This window comes from Moschus berezovskii, chromosome 20, assembly GCF_049115385.1.
Source record: "Moschus berezovskii isolate FMDL1 chromosome 20, NW_MosBer_1.0, whole genome shotgun sequence".
Lineage (NCBI taxonomy): Eukaryota > Metazoa > Chordata > Mammalia > Artiodactyla > Moschidae > Moschus > Moschus berezovskii.
In genome coordinates, this window is record NC_142479.1 from 17,253,151 (window position 1) to 17,273,296 (window position 20,146).

The following is a 20,146-nucleotide window of genomic DNA, read 5'->3' on the forward strand; positions in this document are numbered from 1 at the left end:
GGCGACGCTACACTTGCGGCGGGGGCGGAGCCTCTGCGGGGGCGGGGCCCTGCGGGGCGGGGCCTCAGTGGGCGGAGCCGCGGGCCCCTCCCCCGAACGCCGCTGGGCGCGCGGGGCGGGCGCTGACGTCACTCCCGGCCGGTAGCGGCACATGGGCTGCCGGCTGCGCTGGGCCGGGCGCTGCGGGGCCGCGGGCGCGGTGGGCAGCGGCCGCGGCGCGGGAGGGGCGGGGCGGGGCGCGCGGCCTGGCGCTCGCGCTCGCGCCGGGGCGGTGCGGGCTCTCCGCCTTCTGCAGCGCTCTGCATGTTTTTCCTTTCTTTTTCGCAATTTTGAGCGTTGTGCATGACGAGGGGTTCGAGGCAGGTGAGAGCATCCCGCCCGCCGCGGAGCAGCCCGCGGGCACTCGGCGCGCTCCCCGGGGGTCGTCTGCGCTGGGAGCCCGAAAGTTCTTTTGGTTTTGTGTTTTTACCCTGGTGTATTTATAAAGACATAAGTAATTTTTTTTTTCTTTTTCTTCTCTGTCTCCACCGCCTTGAAAGCTAGTACTTTTGGCAAAGGACGGAGGAAAAAGCTCAGCAACATTTTGGGGGGAGGTTGGAGTTTTTTGTTTGTTTTTTTTTTTTAAGAAAAAAAAAATTGAGTGCATCGCGATGGAGAAAATGTCCCGACCGCTTCCCCTGAACCCCACCTTTATCCCGCCTCCCTACGGCGTGCTCAGGTCCTTGCTGGAGAACCCGCTGAAGCTCCCCCTTCATCACGAAGACGGTGAGCGCTGCCCTGCTGGCTGCCCGGCTGGGGGCCCCCCTCCCGGGCCGGGCATCCCCGGAGCATCCCCCGCTCCCCCACTCCTGGCACCCCGGCTCCGCTTGAATGAAATTGAGGCGCTCACCTATCGCCCCACCCCTCCTCCACCCCAAAAGGGAGGGGACGTTTCTGTCGAGGGGACAGTCCGTGCTGCTAGTTGAGCACCGGGGCCCCGGCCGGGCCTTGCGGGACCTCTCGGCGGCGCAGGTGGGAGACAGAAGTTGACAGGTCGGCGTCCCCGAGGTCGAGGTGCATCCACAAGCGGAGCGAAAGCGCCGGGGCGAGGGGCCCCCGGCGCGCCCGGGAGTGAACCCCAAGCGGGCAGGGGCTTGAGTCAGGGGTCGCGCCGCGGAGCCGGGGTATTTGCGATCGTGCGGATCACAGCTCATAGTTTTAGCATTTGGAGCTCCCGAGGCGACAGCGGAGACGCCCGTTGTCCCGGGCTGGGTGCTTCAGACCGGGAGATGGGGGTTGGGGTGGGCTGGGGGAGTGGTCCCGGGGCGGGGTGCCGCGCACGCCTTCCCGCGCGGCCCCCTTCGCCGCGCACTTCCCGGGTAGGTGGGGAGAGGCGGGCAGGCTCACGTGTAACCGCACCGGAGCCTCCTCTGGCCTGAGCCCTTTCTGGGTAAGTCCCAAACCTTCCCCGGGCAACCCTGGCTGGGGCAGGCCCGGAAGGGTCCTGCGTGGAGGCGCCGGATCCAGTTGGTGCCGCCAGGGATTTGTCGTTTGGGCTGGCGGGTTTCCTGCCATAGGTATCCCAGGAGCAAATGTGAAATGTGAGGTGAACCTTGCGGCTCAAGAGTGTAAAGTCCTAAAAGATCCTTTGGCTGCAAGCAGCCGGGGCATATTCGCATTTTTCTTTCCTAGGACAACCTGTTGGATTGCAAGAGCTGAGGGGTTTGGTTCCCAGTCTGCAGAACAGAGCTTCCCTCTTAAATCCCCTTTAGGGAGGGGCACTTGGGAGGAAGGTGCTGCCTGCAGTCTTTTGCGTCTGTGGGAGTTTTGAAGTCAGATTCTTGGGAGATGAGACTATAGAGGATTAGAAGGGATGGCATGGAGGCTGTGTTTCTGTGAGGAAGAAAGTCAGAAGCCAAATTCCTTAATCACAGATTTCACCCGCACTTGAGGACTAGTAGACTTGTCCAAATCCGGAGCGCTGGTTAAAGACCTAACGGCTTGAGGGATACTTGAGGTAGAACATAGCTGTACCTCTCCATCACAAGTGCTCAGAGGAACCACCTTTCTGGTAACTGTGCTTTTGACAGGTTCCATACACGTATAATTTTTGAGTTCGATCATACCTAAGTGTTTGGGGAAGAGGAGGAAGAAAACACTTTTGTATTTTAAACCACACCAAAACAAGAAACTCCTTTTGTAAAATACTGTGTACGCCAGTGGCTTTAGAAGCAAACATGTGGGCTAGGAAGTTCTCAGCTTTCCTCTCTGCAATGTGATACATTGGTTAAGCTCCCATAAGCCTCAGAGACTCCGTTTCTTCATTGTGAATGGAAGTTGTCACTATTTGCAAGTTTATTATGAGATTTTTTTGGGGAGAAACATAAAAGAACCAGCTATGTTAGTAGGTGCTCAATGCATGGTATCAAAGAAGGGCAGAGAGTCCCTGCTTTACCAAAATTAGCATTACTAATGCACTGGCTTTCTAAATCTGAATGCCCTCATATTGTCACTGAAATGAATTTCCTGGAAGATAATCATGCCTAGTTATTGGCTCTTTTCTTAAAAATCATAGCAGTTGTATGTAATTGCAGGTGTTATTTTCCCACTGTACATTTAAATGATTATTTGTCTCCTTAAATAATGCACTGAGGGCTGTGCTGTCTTGTTTATATCCTAGATCAGTCTCTAGCCCTGTCCCGAGGACTAGTGCTTTCTTTCCAAAGTAAATAGGAAGATGTCGAAAAACAGGCAGAGATCCATGTCCTGCCTGAACTTTTAACTCTAGATCCACAAGAAACAGCAGCCAGAGAACAGCCCCGGTATGTGTGGAAAGTAGTTTTGTAGCAGAAGCCAAGGAGGAGTGATAAAAAAAAAAGTGAGACTTTTTCACTGTCTTTTTTAAACTCCAATATTTTCCCTTGTTTTGCAGCATACAGTAAGGATAAAGACAAGGAGAAGAAGCTGGATGATGAGAGTAATAGCCCGACGGTCCCCCAGTCAGCATTCTTGGGGCCCACGTTATGGGACAAAACCCTTCCCTATGACGGAGACACCTTCCAGTTGGAGTACATGGACCTGGAGGAGTTTTTGTCGGAAAATGGCATTCCCCCCAGCCCATCTCAGCATGACCACAGCCCCCACCCTCCGGGGCTGCAGCCGACCTCCTCAGCGGCCCCTTCCGTCATGGACCTCAGCAGTCGGGCCTCCGCACCCATTCACCCTGGCATCCCACCCCCAAACTGTGTGCAGAGCCCCATGCGACCAGGTAAACTCCCAGATGGTTGTGCCTTCCCCTGGGGAGGAGGGGAGCGAAGTGGGAGGACGGAGCTGACGTGAATGTCTCGATCCTCAGGGGTGCTCCTCAGGGGTGCGTCTGAAAAGGGGAGCCTTGGATTTCAGCCACAGTAGTGGTTGTCCCATTTCAGCGAGCGCATCACCTAGAGAGTCTGCTAAAGGCTGACTCTATGGAACCTACCCCCAGAAATTCTGACGTTTCAGGTCTGGCTGAGGCCTAGAATATGCATTTTTATCCAGCCCTAGCGGGGATTCTAATGCAGCTGATCCAAGGACTGCAGTTTGAGGAATGCCAACCTGCCGTTAATGATTTGGATAATTTAGGCCCCTGACTCAGCTCGGTCTCTTTTCCTCCTTCCCCAAGTACACAGATAACAGGGCCTTGCTGAGTGATTCGGGTGGACTGCCTGTGTCATGCTGTGGTTTACCTGTATCCATTGTTTTCCGGCCTGAAGGGACAGATGTGAGTGGGGCGTGGGGGCAGGCATGCTTCCATCCGTTTCACCTTGTGTTGTCGGCTGAGAAACCGAGTCTTGGAGTAGCTCTCACCTTAAGTGTGACTTTGCCTTCTTCAGGATCAGAGCCTGTCTTTCTCTTCACTGTTCCTACCAAGTTGTTCTTTTTTTTTTTTTCTTTTTCATCTGTTCACCACACGTAATCCACTTTTATCAAAACCTACAAGGCTGACTTTAAATGGTGTTGAAATATTGCACAAAAACGTTACCTGAAATGACCGCTACTTCAAAACCCACCTGCCAACACTCAGATGTAAACACAAGTGAGGGCGCTCTGTCTCCATGTCTGTAGCCCCCTGTCGTACAAAACACACAGGAAGAAAGGCCGTTTCATGTGCGCAGGTAACCGGGAACAAAGGTGCAGCGGACAAATCATCGGGAAGGTCACCGAGCCAGGGGCCTTAGCTGCGGGGAGGCCAGAAAGCAGGACGGTGGGAGACTTGGGCCGGAGATCATTCCCAAACTCTGTGTCCTCAGCTCGTGTAGAATTTCTCATGTAAAATGAAAGGAAATGGTGCAGAAGGGGAAGATAATGCCCCTGTCTCGGAACGTTAGTGTTGGAGTTAAAGCTCTCCCAGCCAGGCTGTCTGTGCGGCCCCTTCTTCGAAACCCACTTTGAATGATAGCTTCCAGGGTGCTGCCTGGAACAGCATGAAGTCTTAGCCCCTGCCCCCCGCCGGGGGCCACAGAAGCTTACGGAGACACTCCATTCATGTGAGCCTGAGCCCCTGTTACTTAGGACATGCAGGGGCCTTCTCCCAGGAGCAGAGTACAAAATAAATAACAGTCAGAGCAAGAAGAGAGTCAGGAGGAAGGGCCCAGAGGCCCGGTGAGAAGGCTTAGCTGTGCCTCTATCATCTGCTCTGCAGAATGAGATGGACAACTTCGCAGCAGTGGGACTTTACAAAGTCCTGCAGCCTTTCTGGGCCTCAGTTTCCCTTTTGTGCAGGAGGGTATCATTTCTATTTGATTGGGTCATTGTGAAAATTAGAGATGATGTGTCTAAGGGATCAGATGACTAGCACTAGATATTTCTTAATGAGAGCAGTTATGATCATTATTCTGTTTGTGTCAGCTTCCATCATTTCTTCCAATGCATGTGTTCTGAAATACCTTCATAGGGTAACTCGGTACTGTGTATAACCCTTTTTCCTGTAGAGAAGTGTCAGGAGATTTTGATCCATAGTTTTGGCTTGCAGTGTTGTAAGACTAACACTTACACTCGGTGGACAAGATATTTCTCAGCCTTCTGTTCATGTAGAGGATGTGTGCCATGTTAAAAATACTGCATTTTTACCCCCAAAAAGCATGCTGATTATCGGGTCCCCACCCTTGAGTTCCTACTGAAAAATCAAGAATTGGGATTTTGGAGCTTTAAAGTCATTTGAATCAATGTTGATCAATGACTTTCAGAAACTTGTGATGCCCTCCCCAGAATTGCAGTCCATAACAAAGGACTCCTGCTTTCAGTGGCCGTCATCTTGTTACGTTGTGGAGTCAAAGACGCTCTGATCAAAGGGGACACTGGGACCTAGAAATAAGCTCTTCACTTATATGTCTTTTTTCATAATGAAAGCACAGTTCATACATAATACTCTTCAGTTCATTTAAACTCACTGATATTCCTGACAAAAAAAAAGGAAAAGAAGTTAGAGCTCTTCTTAAAATACTCAGTGCAGATAAAATAACACTGCTGTTCTTACAAAGGTGATAATGCAAAGTAAAATTCTAGGGAATGTGGAATTGATGGATGGTGTATCACAAGCAAACCTGAAAAAAGAGAAAGTCCTTCATTATTCTGTGTAATCACAGTGGTGACCCGAATAGAAATACCAAGTAAACCTTGAGGAAAGCAAATCCTGAGAAGGGAAGAGCACAGAGGTGGCTGTGAACGTTCTGGGAACTGTAGAATCTCAGTCTGCAGCAAGATTCCTCCGGTCAGTCTTTGCTGTAGGGGCTGCCCTGTGCTTTGTGGGATGTTAAGGGCATCCCTGCCCTCAGTTCTGTAGAAGCCAGTAAACCCTCCCCACCCCAACCTGTGACCAGCAGAAATGTCTTGGGTTACTGCCAAATGTCCCCAGAGGGCAAAATCACCCCTTCCCTCTTCCCACCCCCAGCCCGCCCCAGAACTACTGATCTCAACTTGCGATTTGAACGGCCACATCTGGGCTTAATTCAGGATCCTGTCACACACGTGGATGCTTTATACCTCCTGTAATGCATTATGGCAAAACTTTTGAAGCAGTCAGGAGACCTTAAATTGCCAAGAAGAAATATAACATTAATAAGAGCATAGTTATCCACTTTTAGTTAATAAAACTAAGACATCAGGCTAATCAGGAGACAATCGCAAAGCAGTTTTGTTGAACGTTTGTTTTCTAACTCTCTGCTCAGCGTGCATCTTTTGAGTTACGCTCGGTAGCATTGTACCATTGGTGCTGACTGTGTGGCTGACGGGAAGTGAAAGAGATGACAGATCATGCATTTCTAGGTTTACCCCTTGTGTCTTGGAATGACAAGGCGAGTGTTCCTGTGAATTCTCTTACTGTTTACCCTGACTGCCCTCCAAGCCCTCTCCTATTTCATACACCCATCATTACTACTCTGTTTACCTGTCTGCTTAAAGAGTGAATTAAATATCTGAATACAGTTTTCCTTGGAGAAATAACCCAGGGATCCGTTGAAGCCTTCTCTGGCAGTGGGGGTTATTGCTGTGCTTTCTGGGCTGACATCTTAATCAGGAGGAGTGGTCGTTCCCAGATGCTGTAGGCATTGGCAGGGGCTTCTTAGGCATTTGAGGTGCAGCTTCCTGGACGTCCCTGAGTCCGCAGGGATGGCAGGAGTCGTCCTGACCACTTCGATGTTTGCATGTCAGATGCTATCAGAGGTGGTGCCCGGGAGTGCTTTCCTGGAGGTACGTGCTGCATACTGGAAAAAAGAAGAATCAGTTTGCCCTGAGAATTGAGTGATTGCTTTAAGGACAGCAGTCCCTTTAGGGAAAGTCATCTATAGCAGACAAAGGCAGAGTTATTTTTAAATCACATGCTTGTAAAGCCAGAATTGAAATTGTTTCCTCTGGTGGTTTTTCTTTGAATAGCTTGGAGGTGTCCTACCACCATTAGACCCATATTCAGCTGAGGATTAGGAAACCTCTCTTTCCAGTTCTGAGCATGGTCTGGGTTGTGGTGAAGGCTGGTTATGGAGTAAAGTGAGAACCCTTCTGTGTTGGTGGGGTGTGTGGGAAGAGGAGGGAAGACCCCACTGGAGCCTGGCAGGATGGAATTAGCATTGTGTGTGCTCTGTTCCTCCTCTTGTAATGAGCTTCTGAAGTGGAAGGGAGGTACTGCCACGGGATCCGAATTGTGATGTCGGGGAGTTCTGTGCTGGGGGCCATGAGATTACAAGGGGTCCTGCTGAAGCAACCGAGTTCTTTGGGCTTTTCTGATGCCGTGAGACGAAGCTTCGATTTCTCTCTGCCCTTAGGGAGTGCAGTTCATGTACCTTCCCGTCCCGCATGCTGGTCACGTCTGCAGGTTGGGAGCGCTCTGAGGTGAGGTGCACTGTGCCCCACGTGTCTTGGGGGTGCTTCCCATTCATCGGGATCAAGGAGGCCTTGAGGGGCGAGCGTCAGCTTTGTCCTCGAAGCAGGCAGACTGTTTTTGGTTTCAGTTTCTTGTACGAGTTCATCTTCTCCACCACACCCGGCAGAGGCCAGACTTGCCCTGCTGTCTTGACTTTGCTGTCTGTAACATACCCGGGACTGCACACGCTCTGGCAGGAGGTGTTTCTTGACAGGGGTGCACGGTGAGGGTGACTCGGTGCTTAAGAGCATCAGCTCTGGGCCCAGTGACTTGGGTTCGCAACCTGGACGTACGCTGGCTTGATGTGTAACTTTGGGTCCATTTCCTGACCTCTTTAAGCCTTGGTTTTCCCAGTGGGAGAATGGACACTGGACATAGTCCCCCTCCCATGGGGTGTTAGCAGGCTGTGTGACACACGCCTCCTCAGAGCTTGGAGCTGGAGGGATGTTGTGGCTTGCCAGCAGGGAAAGGAATGGCTTATTCCCAACCCCATTCTCCATTTAGGGATTTGTTTCATCCAGCGCCCTTCCCTCTGCAAAACTAGGACGTGCGGTGTTTTGTGGTCCCCCCCAGCGGGCCCTCTACCCTGGAGGCTGCTTGACTTTTCGGCCTCATTCTGGATTAGAACAAGCCACTTCCTTGACATTACCCCAGCAGTTTCTGGGTTCACACCTCCATGTCCTCCAGTGTAGACACGGCCGCTTGCCACGTGAGCCCCGGCGACCCTGGGCGACCCTGGCCGCCTGCCCGCACGGCTGTGTGCCCCGGGCACGTGGCTGTGCCCCGCAGAGCTCTCCCGGCCCTGGGTGGCGAGCTGGCCGCCTGCCACCCTCCCGCCCCCACCCTCGCTTCCCTTCCCAGGCACGCCACCGCGAGTGCAGCGAGCGATCGTAATCCTGACCCTGGCACGAGAAGGCTGAGCTCCGGAGGGCCGTTCCCGTGCCAGGGAAGCCTGCTCTGCACCACGTCCTAGCCAGACCCCAAGTGCCCAGCTGCCCAGAGGCGCTGTCTTCTCTGTGGTGCTGCGGTGGGCAGGCTTCCTGCAGGCGACTCCTGCCAAGGAGCTTGGCAGAGGCTTTTCAGTTCAGCCTGGTGTCTACCAGACGAGAAAAATAGCAGTATAAAGGCAGAACTAGGTAGAGCAGAAGAACAGGGTGGGGGAGGTAGGAAGGAGGGGGCCGATAACATCCCGGTGCCGAGAGCCAGAGGGTGAGAGACAACAGTGATTTATTGGGTTTCGCAGAAGCCTCCCCGCCAACCAGCACTAATCACTTGTACCCAGGAATCATTTTTTATGTGTCAGCAGTGAAGATGGAGGGAAGCAGGAGGGTGGCAGGGGAAGCATTAAGACTGAAAAAGCTTTGGAAGGGAATAAACGAGAGAGGGACGGGGAGATGCAGGGCCTGCATTTGGTTCTGTAATGGGAAGGGCCGAAAATATTGGTGCCAGGTCATATTCCACTCTATTATACTGTTTGGTGTTCCCCCAGCACCTGTCTTAACCTGAAACCACTCAACCACTGTTTTGGAATAAACTGAAATGTGCTTCCGACCTAGGTGCTTGCTGGCTCACCGTTTAGATGTCCATCAGGGTGACCTGTGTTTGATATGCGGGTCATCCAAGCAATATGTCACTCTTGTAGGGCGCAGGACCCCACAAACAAACACACCTGGTGTAAATGCCATCCCTGCCACGCTCGCCCATGCTCTTGGACACGTCCTTTAAATGGTGTGAGCTTTGCATTTCCCATCCGGAACTTCGGAGAGATCCCTGGACCTGCCTCCTAGGTTGTTGAAGGATTGCTGGAGAATACTTGGCAGAGTGATGAGCCCGCAGCAAGCGCCCAGTCACAGCTGCTCTGAGGGCTTCCTCATTTCCGTCTGGCCTCATCTCTCATAGGAGGACCTCATCTCTCGTTGGGTTCCTGGGGAGTGTCCACACGTCTCCCTTCCTGGCCAGTTAAGGCCTCTGGATTTGGCACTTCTCCTTGCTTCTCTGCCGAGTCTTGCTCACCCCCTTCTTCACCTCTGAGTTTTAATTAACCTTGGATCACTAACTGTAGCCTTTATTCAGTCCTCCTTGCTCACGAGATTAAAAAAAAATCAGACAAGCAAAATGTAGCCCAAAGAAGTCCTTGAGTAGGGGATTTCTCCGTGACGTATATGGCTAGTAAATCAATCAGGCAGTCAGTTGATATAACTGTTGTGAATTTTTACTAATAGGCAAGAATCCCACTTGAAGGAAATACAGTGACCTCAGCGGTAAAGAAACCATACAGGCAAATTGGGGCGCCGGGAAAAGGAGGAAAGTAGTCCATCCTCCGGCTTACAAGCAGAGCTTTCCAAAAGCATTCCAGAATAATTCTTCCTCCCCTGCCAGAGGTCCGTTAATGGAGAAAACTTGACTCTTTCCACACATTTATCTTCTTATCTGCGAAGTAACACCTTTGTTGGGTTGATGTGAGGTTTCTGATGTCCACGAAGGCCAGCATAGCACCTCCCATAGTAAGCCAACCCTGACCGCGATCAGTCCCGGCACTTGCCTCTTGTCAACAGTAGGAAGACCAGGAGGCAACAGCAGAAGCTGTCAGAGCTGGGGGCGCGTGGGTGACCCCCAGCAATAGCATCAGCTGTGGGTTTGTGCTTCCCCCTGGGGAAGACAGACAAGGGTATGATCGGGCTGCCGGTCTCAAGGAGATGGGAGTTCAGTATGGAAGACGGAGCATTTAGGTAAAACAATGAGTGACCGAACAAGCTAGCATGTTTCAGGCCAAATGCTGAGTCCATGGAGGCCTCCAGTATCTACTCAAAGAGGAGGGTGAAAGAGCCCAAAAATGAGTAAAACCTCTGAAAATTAATGCAGGGACAGTGCTGTCAGTCACCACTAGGTCTCAGGGAAGCAGCCGCTGCCTGGGGTGGGAGGGCCTGGGGGTGATGCTTCTTGGGGAGTCATGCCTTCCCAGGTCTCGTGGGTGACGGAGGAGCCGGGATGGAGAGTAGCAATGGTGCGGTGGAGCGTGGAGGCGGGAACGCCTGTGGGTGTCCAGGGAGCAGGGTGTCGATCCAGTTCGGCTGGTGCAGAAAACTCACATGAAGGAGGCAGGAACATGAGTCTGCAGAGGCAGGTGCCAGCCAGGCTGGCAGCTTCGTGAATGCCAGGCTCCTGAGCTTGAACTTGGTCCAGGAGGCAGTGGGGAGCCATTGAAGGTTTCTGAGCAGGGAAGTGGCATGTGGATGTTTCCGCTTGGGTTCAAGGTTGGATTTGAAACATTTTTAGATACTTCACAACACTTTCCTCTGGCAAACTGGGACTTCCTTATTTTTGTTGTTTGGAAAATAAACACTCTTCCTTGAACATCAAACAGCTTTTCAAAACACAATGTTCTAATGATCTAGAGAAAGTAATTAAAAAACACAGGGTTTAAGTTTCACTTATAAAGCCCATAATTTTGGTGATTGGGGGAAACCCTCTTTGGCAAGAAAAGAGTTTGAGGGATGTGAACGGTTCAGAATTTAAAAGTCCAAAAGCAGGCCAGATCTCACAGAAGCAGAAAAATAGAGTTTAATAAACCCAGTCCATTAACATTCATGACTTTAAAATGCCTCTATATTATAAAACTTACTGGGTTTGCAGACAAATATGTTAAACCTCTTTCTATGTGTGTAGGTTTTTGTTTGTGCCTTTGTGTGTGTGTACATGTGATTGTAAGAGAGAGGGGGAGAAAAGGCTCCAGTGATACAGATAGTACTTGATTATGAGGGTTACCTGCAGCAGTAATATCAGGCTAAAACACTTAGGCAAGTGTTTGGCCAGCTTAGTAATTTTACTCCTGAGAAACAAAGGAATCCTTATTACAGTTGTGTATTCTTGAGTCCTGACCTTGTGTTTCTGGCTCCCTTCTTTTCTGAAAACCGGAATTAACTGCGTGTCATGCAGAGATTGGGTAGCTGGGGGTGGGATGGGGGTTGTGCTGAATTGCTGCTGGAGGAAAAGGACTTTGTGGGAGCAGACAGGTTCTGGGGGAAAGGGGGCTGCTGAACGGCACCTGCATGAAGTAGCTTGCTCAGGTACCCCTGAAGTGTTCTCTGAGATCAAGCCAAGATTACAGAAAGCAGGAGGAGTTGCCATAACCCAAATCAGTTCACTTAAGAAAAAAAAAAGTCAGCGTGTGCAATTTCACCTCCAGCTATGTACAGTAGACAATAACAGGAGTGTTGGCAGAATCAAGCATCTGTTGGGGAAAAACTATACAGTACTTGTTTCTGTTAAATTGGCTTCTGGTGGATACACACTCCATGACTTAATATGAAAATTCCAAAAATGTTTTCCTTCCTTTCTGACTTTAACAGGTATTGTCACTGTCACAAGTTCCTAACCATCCAGCTCATAATGGCAATCCAGTCTCATTGTCTGTCCTGAAAAATGGCAGTTCCATTGTCAGACAGATCTCCTAAAAGTTTTGTTTTTAGAAGTTTAATCTAGGATTTTTTTCTTTTTCATTAATGAATTTTGGAAGAATGCTTTGGAATTTGGGGTCTTGTAATAAGAGACGACTTGTGGCTAATTAAGCCCCTTTCTGTCTCAAATCTTGCCCGGGAGACCCTAGATTCCTAAAAACAATGAGCGCATGCTGCTGCAGAAAGATGCTCCAGGGAGCTGCAACACTAAATCATCTGTGACAAAATGTTCTCTTAGACAGTGGGATTGCATAAATGGATCAGCAGAAATAAGTGCCTTGGCAGAAGCTTCTTGAGTGGGAAACAGCAGTGCTTTCTTCTGTAATTGGCTCTGGGTAACAGTCTGCTGGGAGGTCCTTGCTGGGGAACCCACGCACGGGCCATGGAGTAGAGAAGGAAAGCTTCACTGCCGCTCTGTAAGCGTTTTCACACTTAATGGAAAGAGTTAAGTGAGACTGGCCATTCAGGCCCAGTAAAATGCCTCCTGAATTGAACGGGCAGAGTGAAGGTTTGTTTGGGGAGGGATGCCACCAGGCCCTGGCCAATGGGAATCAAGGCTGTAAACCAGATGAACAAGATCATCTAGATAGGCAGTAATCAGATTACCCAGAACAGATACTTCAATACCCCAAGACAGGAAGAGTTCTTCTAAGGAGAGTGGCAAAAAGTCAAACTCTGTCTGCCCAAAGGATTGATCAGAAGACTTAGTTCAGTTTAGAATGGATTTATTGTGCTGAGGGCTTAGTTAGTATCACGGAAGGAGATTATGGAGGCTTTCACTCGAGAGAACTTTTAAAATAGGATGGAGATCTCATATCCACTTCGAATAACATTACTTTTAGAGGCCAAATGCCACTGAAAGATTTATAGAAGAAAGAGTAAATAATATAAAATGTAAATATAGAAATAAAGCCTTGGTAGAGTTTCTGAGGATAGGAAAAGGAAAATTTGGAGAATTGACTTCATAGGAATTTGGTAGAATTCATTTCATCACAATTGATTTTTTTTTTATTAATATGTTTTCCAGGGGTATGTTTTTTTCCCTCATAGAATCTAAAGTATGTTTATTTCAAATGACCAGTAACACCTGAATGATTTTTAAAATGATATTTATATTCAGGTCAAAAATATATTTAGCATTGTAAATGAAATTAACCCAGACATATCAGGTCTCCTAGTGATATTTAATTATTCGATTCCTTAGACGTTTAAAGGTAAGAGATAGGAAGTTTCAGTATTACAAAAATGAAGTATAAAGAAGCAATTTGAGTTTCCTTACATTCTACATATTTCTCTTTTAACCGTCAAGCTTACTTGGCAATGACATTGCATTGATTCACATTTTGTGATCATTTGATCTTGCATTGATCAAACTGAAATCTGTATTTTTGTGTTCTCTGTGAAGATATTACCAAACACATTAATTGTGCAAATAAAATTTTAGAAGGCACATTGAACTTATTTGAGTACTGAACAGGCTTTAAAGGCCTTCTCTGTGTATGTACCTTGATGTTCTTAACCACAGCACGTATCAGCAAGGAGAAACGGAATTTCCCTCATTCAGCCGCGTCAGTAATTCAGATTAGTGTGACCACCAAGTGGTAGCATTCGTCTCTGTCTGGCCTCCCCCAGCTTGTCCCAATCTACTAAAGTCTCATTTTTTAAGCTTACATTTTCATAGGAGTGCATGGAACCAAAAGAGCATTTTTGTTCGTTTTCATCCCATCAGAGAGGATGTCATACAAGGGTGGAGTCTTCCCCGAGGATTTTCCTCATGAACTAACTCACCAGCTGCTGGAACAGACTCCTCTCCTTCCCTTCCCCTCACTGATGGGCAGCACGGTGTGGTTACAATTCCCGTCTTGGTTTAGATCTTAGAGCCACGACGGACCGCTCTCCAACTCTTCTGCCTTCGTCTTCCCCTCTGTACGTGGGGATGGCGAATACCCGCTTCAGCCCCAGCGGATCCCTGGAGTAAACGAGGTGCCCCGTGGAAACCGCGGTCAGTCTGAAGGGTCGCCGTCACCACTTTCACTTGCTCTGCGATGACGGGTTTTCCTTTTCCCACTTCTCTCGCCGTCTGTGGACCCCCCGTGGTAACGGGTTTTGTGCTGCAGCGATCATGGCCAGCATGGTCGCTGTAGCCACGCTCTCTGCCGCTGGTCGGGAGAGAAGGGTGCCGGAGAGGCCGAGCTGGGCCTGAGCCCAGCGAGAGCACGCCAAGCCCCGCGCCCCGACAGCCCTGCCTGTGGTTCTGCAGCAGTGAACGCGGCCCTCCGCTCCGTCTCCAGCCCACTAGCCATCCTCTGACGCTGTGCCTGGACCACCTGGAGAGACTAACGGGGGACATGGGACAGTTCATTTCTCTTCGTGCTCTCAAGCTTTTCAGTGTGTTACAGGGTTGGGGACTGGGCTTCCTCTTTCTCCTTTCTGGTGACACCTCTGGGTCATGGACTGGAAGACTGGCAGCGGGGTGCGGAGCGGAGGACGTGGGACCATGGGCTTCCGTGGTAAAACCCCCAGCCTTCTGCTCCCCCGCTGCACATCGCAAACATTTTCTTAACCCTCCCTGCAGGATAAAAACATGGCAGAGGGTGCCTCCAGAGCGGGCAGATAGAGCCTTCTGTCAGAGTAGAATGGAGGCAAAGGAAACAAGTAACTGATTTGGAAGAAATTTGTGAAAATAGTTTTTACACAAAGGGGGAAACTGGAAGTTGATTAACTTAAGACTCAGGATTAACCTGATGTGACTTTCAGCTGGATTAGAGACCAGGCCATTTGGCATGGGTCTTCATACAGTACAGAGTGTACTGTACACATTGGCGTGACAGGACAACCCTTTTCAAGGTGCAACAGTCCTCTCCTAAGGATGGCACAGTACATCAGCATCAAACTGGGCAAGACTGCCCTCTTAGGAGGGGAGTCTGATTTCAGGGAAAGCTTCCTCTGCCTGCTTTCATATCCAACCACACACCTCTGAGCTTTTATAAAAGACTAGACACCATGCTTCTAAGTTGAAATGTACTAAATGCTATGAAATCATGGCCGTACTCATTATGTGTTCAGGCCAGGATGGTGCTGAGCATTTAGTGTAAGGGGTTGTAGGAAATCAAGTCACATTAGAAATGAAATTGGTTTCTGGAATTTACTCTGCTCCCAGGAGCATTGGCTCTTGTGGATCCATTGCCAAAGCATGTTTTCTCTTTTCTTCATCCGTCTTTCCATTCTGATTACAAGCTGCTTAAAAATAAATGTAGGCCTATCTCAGTAGCCAAAAACCATGCAGATCAAGATTAAATAATTTTAAGGCAGAAATAACAAGCTTTGATTAAGAAGTTCAGGAAAACGGTCCTAATAGCATCAGCACATTCTTTTTGGATCCTTTAGACATTAAATTAAATTGGAGCCCGAGAAGCTATGACAGCCTGGGCAGATCACTTAAGCTCTGAGCCCTGTTTTCTTATCTGGAACATTGCAGTCTTATTTCATAGGAATGCTGTGAGGGTTAAATGACAGCAAATAGGCTAATTAGTGAGCAGATATGGAGAGTTGTCCTTCAGTAAGTGTTAACTCAGAGTGAGAATCTGATATTTAAACACCACTTTCTAGAATGTATTGGACTTGTAGTTCAGAGTTCTGGAGGCTCACTGTTAGATTTCTGAGTTGCTGGGCTGAGTCTTTGCAAGCCTCCTGATGCTTCTTTAGATACACTAACAGATCTAGTCTCTGGTCTCAGCTGTGCCAAGACCACACTCTCTTGGTTTATCAGCCTCTCTTGGTTTTACCTCTTCATTTGTAAGATGGGAATAATCTATGTTTTTCTAACTTACAAATAAATATAAGATCAGTCAGTCAGTTCAGTTGCTCAGTTGTGTCCGACTCTCCGCGACCCCATGAATCACAGCATGCCAGGCCTCCCTGTCCATCACCAACTCCCGGAGTTCACTCAAACTCCTGTCCACAGAGTCGGTGATACCATCCAGCCATCTCATTCTCGGTCATCCCCTTCTCCTCCTACCCCCAACCTTTCCCAGCATCAGAGTCTTTTCCAGTGAGTCAACTCGTCGCATGAGGTGGCCAAAGTATTGCAGTTTTGGCTTTAGCATCAGTCCTTCCAATGAACACCCAGGATCGATCTCCCTTAGAATGGACTGGTTGGATCTCCTTGCAGTCCAAGGGACTCTCAAGAGTCTTTTCCAACACCACAGTTCAAAAGCATCAATTCTTCGGCGATCAGCTGTCTTCACAGTCCAACTCTCACATCCATACATGACCACGGGAAAAACCATAGCCTTGACTAGACGGACCTTGGTTGGCAAAGTAATGTCTCTGCTTTTTAATATATTATCAAGGTTGGTCATAACTTTCTTTCCAAGGAGTAAGCGTCTTTTAATTTCCTGGCTGCAATCAGTATCTGCAGTGATCTTGGAGCCCAAAAAAATAAAGTCTGACTCTGTTTCCACTGTTTTTCCATCTATTTCCCATGAAGTGATGGGACCAGATGCCATGATCTTTGTTTTCTGAACGTTGAGCTTCAAGCCAACCTTTTCACTCTCCTCTTTCACTTTCATCAAGAGGCTTTTCAGTTCCAATTGGAAAACTGATCAAATTAAATTCAAGTCGAAGTATAAGTTCTGCGAGTGTTATTGTTTCCATTGGGCTTTAAGTGGCAAAGGGGAGAATCAGTTCAGTCGCTCAGTCGTGACCGACTCTTTGCGACCCCATGAATCACAGCACGCCAGGGAGAATACATAGTAATAATTGCAGGGCAGGCCATTTACAAAACACTGAGTTTGGAATTAGCTAATCTAGGTTCCGGCTTCCCAGGTGGTACTCGTGGTAAAGAAGCCACCTGCCAATACAGGAGACATAAGAGACACAGGTTCAGTCCCTGAGTTGGGAAGATCCCCTGGAGAAGGGCATGGCAACCCACTCCAGTATTCTTGCCTGGAGAACCCCATGGACAGAGGAGCCTGGCGGGCTAGGCCGTGGGGTCGTGGAGAGTCAGACACGACTGGAACAAGTTGGCGCACACACACTCACAACCCAGGTTCCGGGGCCTGGTTGCACCGATCTGTGGTGTGTCTCTGGACAGGTCACGGAATCTCTGAAGGCCTCAGATTTCTTATCTTTCAAACATGGGTGCTATTTTAAGCTCCATGACCCTATATTATGAGGCTATTATGAACTGAAAGACTAATATTCAACTTTTGGTGCATAAAATGTAAATTTTCTTGGGGTGATGGTACCACTCCTAAGCTGGTCAGTAGAATGAGAGTCTGATGTTCTGCCACTCATAAAGGATGACAGTGTTCAAAGAGTGAAACTGAAAAGCGAAAGATATTTGACACCATTGGGCGAGGGGAGGCAGCAGCATTAAAGCTCATTACTTCCTAAAACTTGGTCTTCATCCCATTCTGAATAGGAGCTACTGACTTCTCTCTGGTGTTCAGCATTCGAGAGTAACCCTGAAAGCAAGTTTTCTGGCTGAAATCACTGCTCCAAGGGTTAGAGTTTTTTTTTAAGTGGTATTTTATTAGCCAGAGAAATGATTTTTTAAAAAGAGAAGCAGGAAAACCCCAAGGCCCACAGCTAGCTCTGATGGAACTTCTCTGGAAGGCCGTGGCCCGCTGTGCCCTGGCCTGCCCCTCTGGGTGGCCGGGTTTCGGATTGAAGGAACTTCACACGCAGCTGGTTTCACCCCAGCCGCTTCTGACGGATTAGGAGGTGCCTGGAATGTCTTGAAAGACTGAAACTTGGTCTGGGCTCAGTGGAAAGAGCTCTGTGATGGAGTAGGGACATCTGCCCTGAGCGGAGGTAGGACCTTATTTGTGCCAGGTCTTTGCTGTCCCAACTGAGCGGACTGGGAGGATCCTCCGGGACTTGTCCCTCCGGTGGGAAGAAGGGCGAGGACTCGGGCCAGTGCTGTTCCCGGCGTGCTGGGAAGGTGCTTTCCAAATCCCTGGCAGGCACTGGTCCGCTCTCAGCAGGAGGCTTCCTCCGTTTAGTGTCACAGGATGGAAGAAGGGAAATCTGTTGATTCTGTACCATGGTCACAGGACTGGCATCGAAAGAAGCCATCGTTCCAGCGGTCGCCATCAGATTCCAGTGGAAACTTCAGCGTGCAGACCAGGGCTCTTGCTGCCCCGCAGAGGCAGCCACGCACCACGGAGCCGGGTGAACTGCTCGGTGGAAACCCGGCCCTCGGAAGGACCGGGAGGCTGGGCCCTTGGGACACTGCACACTGTGATTCTTGATGTTTAAAACGGAAGTTCTGTTACCTGAAAGAGCATTGGAGAATTTACCAACCTGTGTAGGTTTGAGGATGGCCCTCAGGTATCCATGTTAGCAATTCTGAAGTTTACTTCTCTTCCCCTTTGGAATGTGCTGGTCGATTTTGTGCTCTTGATACGCTTTCCTAGCGATGTTCAGACTCTTCAGATTTTCCTTTTTGTAAAGCACACTCAGGGGGAGAGTAAAGTGGTGTTTGCAGCTCCCCCAGTGTGCTTCCCACAGCCAAATGTCTTGGAGACCTCCTGACTTCCTAACTTTAAATCCATCAGCCACACTATGCATGCTTGTGTGTGCGTGCTAAGTCACTTCAGTCGCATCTGACTCTTTGTGACCCTATGGAGCCCACCAGGCTTCTCCGTCCATGGGATTCTCCAGGCAAGAATACTGGAGTGGGTTGGCCATGACCTCCTCCAGGGGACCTTCCCTACCCAGGGATCAAACCTGCGTCTCTTGTGTCTCCTGCATTGGCAGGCAGGTTCTTTACCACTAGCGCCACCTGGGACCACAGGCTCGACCACCTTGACCACACTAAAGGATTAATAATAACTGCAACTTATTGAGCACTTCTGGGTGCTCCTAGGAGCCAGGGTCGCTGTGCAACAAGGGTCAGTGCAGGAGTGAATGGGGCCACGCATGAAGTGGGCTCGAAGTTGAACATTGTCTTTGGAGAAGCAACGGGTTCACTGAACGTGGACCTGACTTCTTCCGCTACTGTGGTTTCCTGCCGTTTCCAGTGACTGCACTTGGGCTGTGCATACGATTAACTTTCAATTATCCTGAGGCCGATTAACCAGTTTGCAGATTAACCAAGGTGAAGGCTCACCTGGGCCTGGGAGGTGCTCATCAATTCAGCTGCCCCAGAATTAGCCGGTTCTGGTTGACTGCATACCCTGAGGGCTGGGCTGCTGCAGGGGAGGGGAGCTAAGCACCAGTGTCTTCTAGGACCTTCCACTCCTTTCAACCAGAGGAGCCCACAGGCCTGGCAAGTCCTGCAACCTCCAGCACATCCCCTGAGACATTCGGAAGCTCCTGGGGCCCCAGGGCTCTTCCTGTGTCCCTGGTAGCTTCCAAGTTGGGGAGATCAAGTTGGCTAGAGGGCACAGTACCTTTGACAGTCCTGGAGAGGAAGTGATCTAGTGTGTTGAAAGAGGCTCAGTGAGCAGGGGCCCTAATCCCCACTTTCCTCCCCATGAACTCCCCACCCATGGCTCCCCTGAACGTGTAGGTTCGCAGGCTTGAGTCCATGGGCAGTGGCTACCTCCTGTGGTCAAAGGAGGCCAAGGCCACAGTGGCAGTGAAGCAGGAGTGGCCCACAAAAGCAAGGCGTGTGCCAGCCTGGAGCATACACAGTCTAACCCCAGAGCCAACCTCCTGCCATCCTGGGAGTGATTTCAGTCTTGGGGGAGGAGCCTTGAGTCCAGGGTAAACTCCACATCCTGAGAAAGTGCCCGTGAAGGACTTTGGTCTCTGGCCGGTCAAGGAAGAGCAAGCCTTTGCTCAGGACATGCTCGCTGTGCCTCTGTGGATTATCTGATGTTTAAGCAGCTTTCGCGCAGGCGCCTGGCAGGGCCTCTCACCTCTGACTCGGGGCTCATCCCGCACCTGCCTGGCCTGGCCACCCTGCGTGGTGCAGTCGAGGTTGCCGACCGCTGCAGCCCTCCTCAGCCTGGCCCGTGGGTTTCCTCGGGTCCTTCCCTTTGGCTCACGTTTTCCCAGAGCTGCCTGTGTGTACAGTCTAGATATCACATTTTATTAACACAAAGAAATCTGCTCCGGCTGCCTGGCTCTCGCAGTCACATGGAGAGAAATGTGCTCCTTCGCTTCGCCAGCCCGCAGCTCTGTGCAGAACCCAGCCGTGGGCTGGGCACCGCGCCAAGCTTACATTTCACTTTGGAACACACTTTCGCATCACTCCTTGGCAGAACATCCACGGCGGCGTCTATTTGGGGAGTGAGTTAGAGAAGTGTTATTTCCCTCTTATGAGTGTCGAGAGATAGGACCTTTAAAGCATGTTTGACTGGTC

General features: G+C 49.8%; 1 protein-coding gene across 1 annotated transcript in view; it reads left to right on the forward strand.

The window, feature by feature from the left end:
- The first annotated feature begins 252 nt into the window (after positions 1–252).
- HLF (HLF transcription factor, PAR bZIP family member) overlaps positions 253–20,146 on the forward strand; it is a 52,730-nt gene continuing 32,836 nt past the window's right edge. The window contains exons 1-2 of the mRNA XM_055398989.2: positions 253–765; positions 2,912–3,247. Of these exons, the coding sequence (XP_055254964.1) occupies positions 651–765; positions 2,912–3,247 (451 nt within the window). The 5' untranslated portion in view covers positions 253–650. The remainder of the gene's footprint in view (positions 766–2,911; positions 3,248–20,146) is intronic.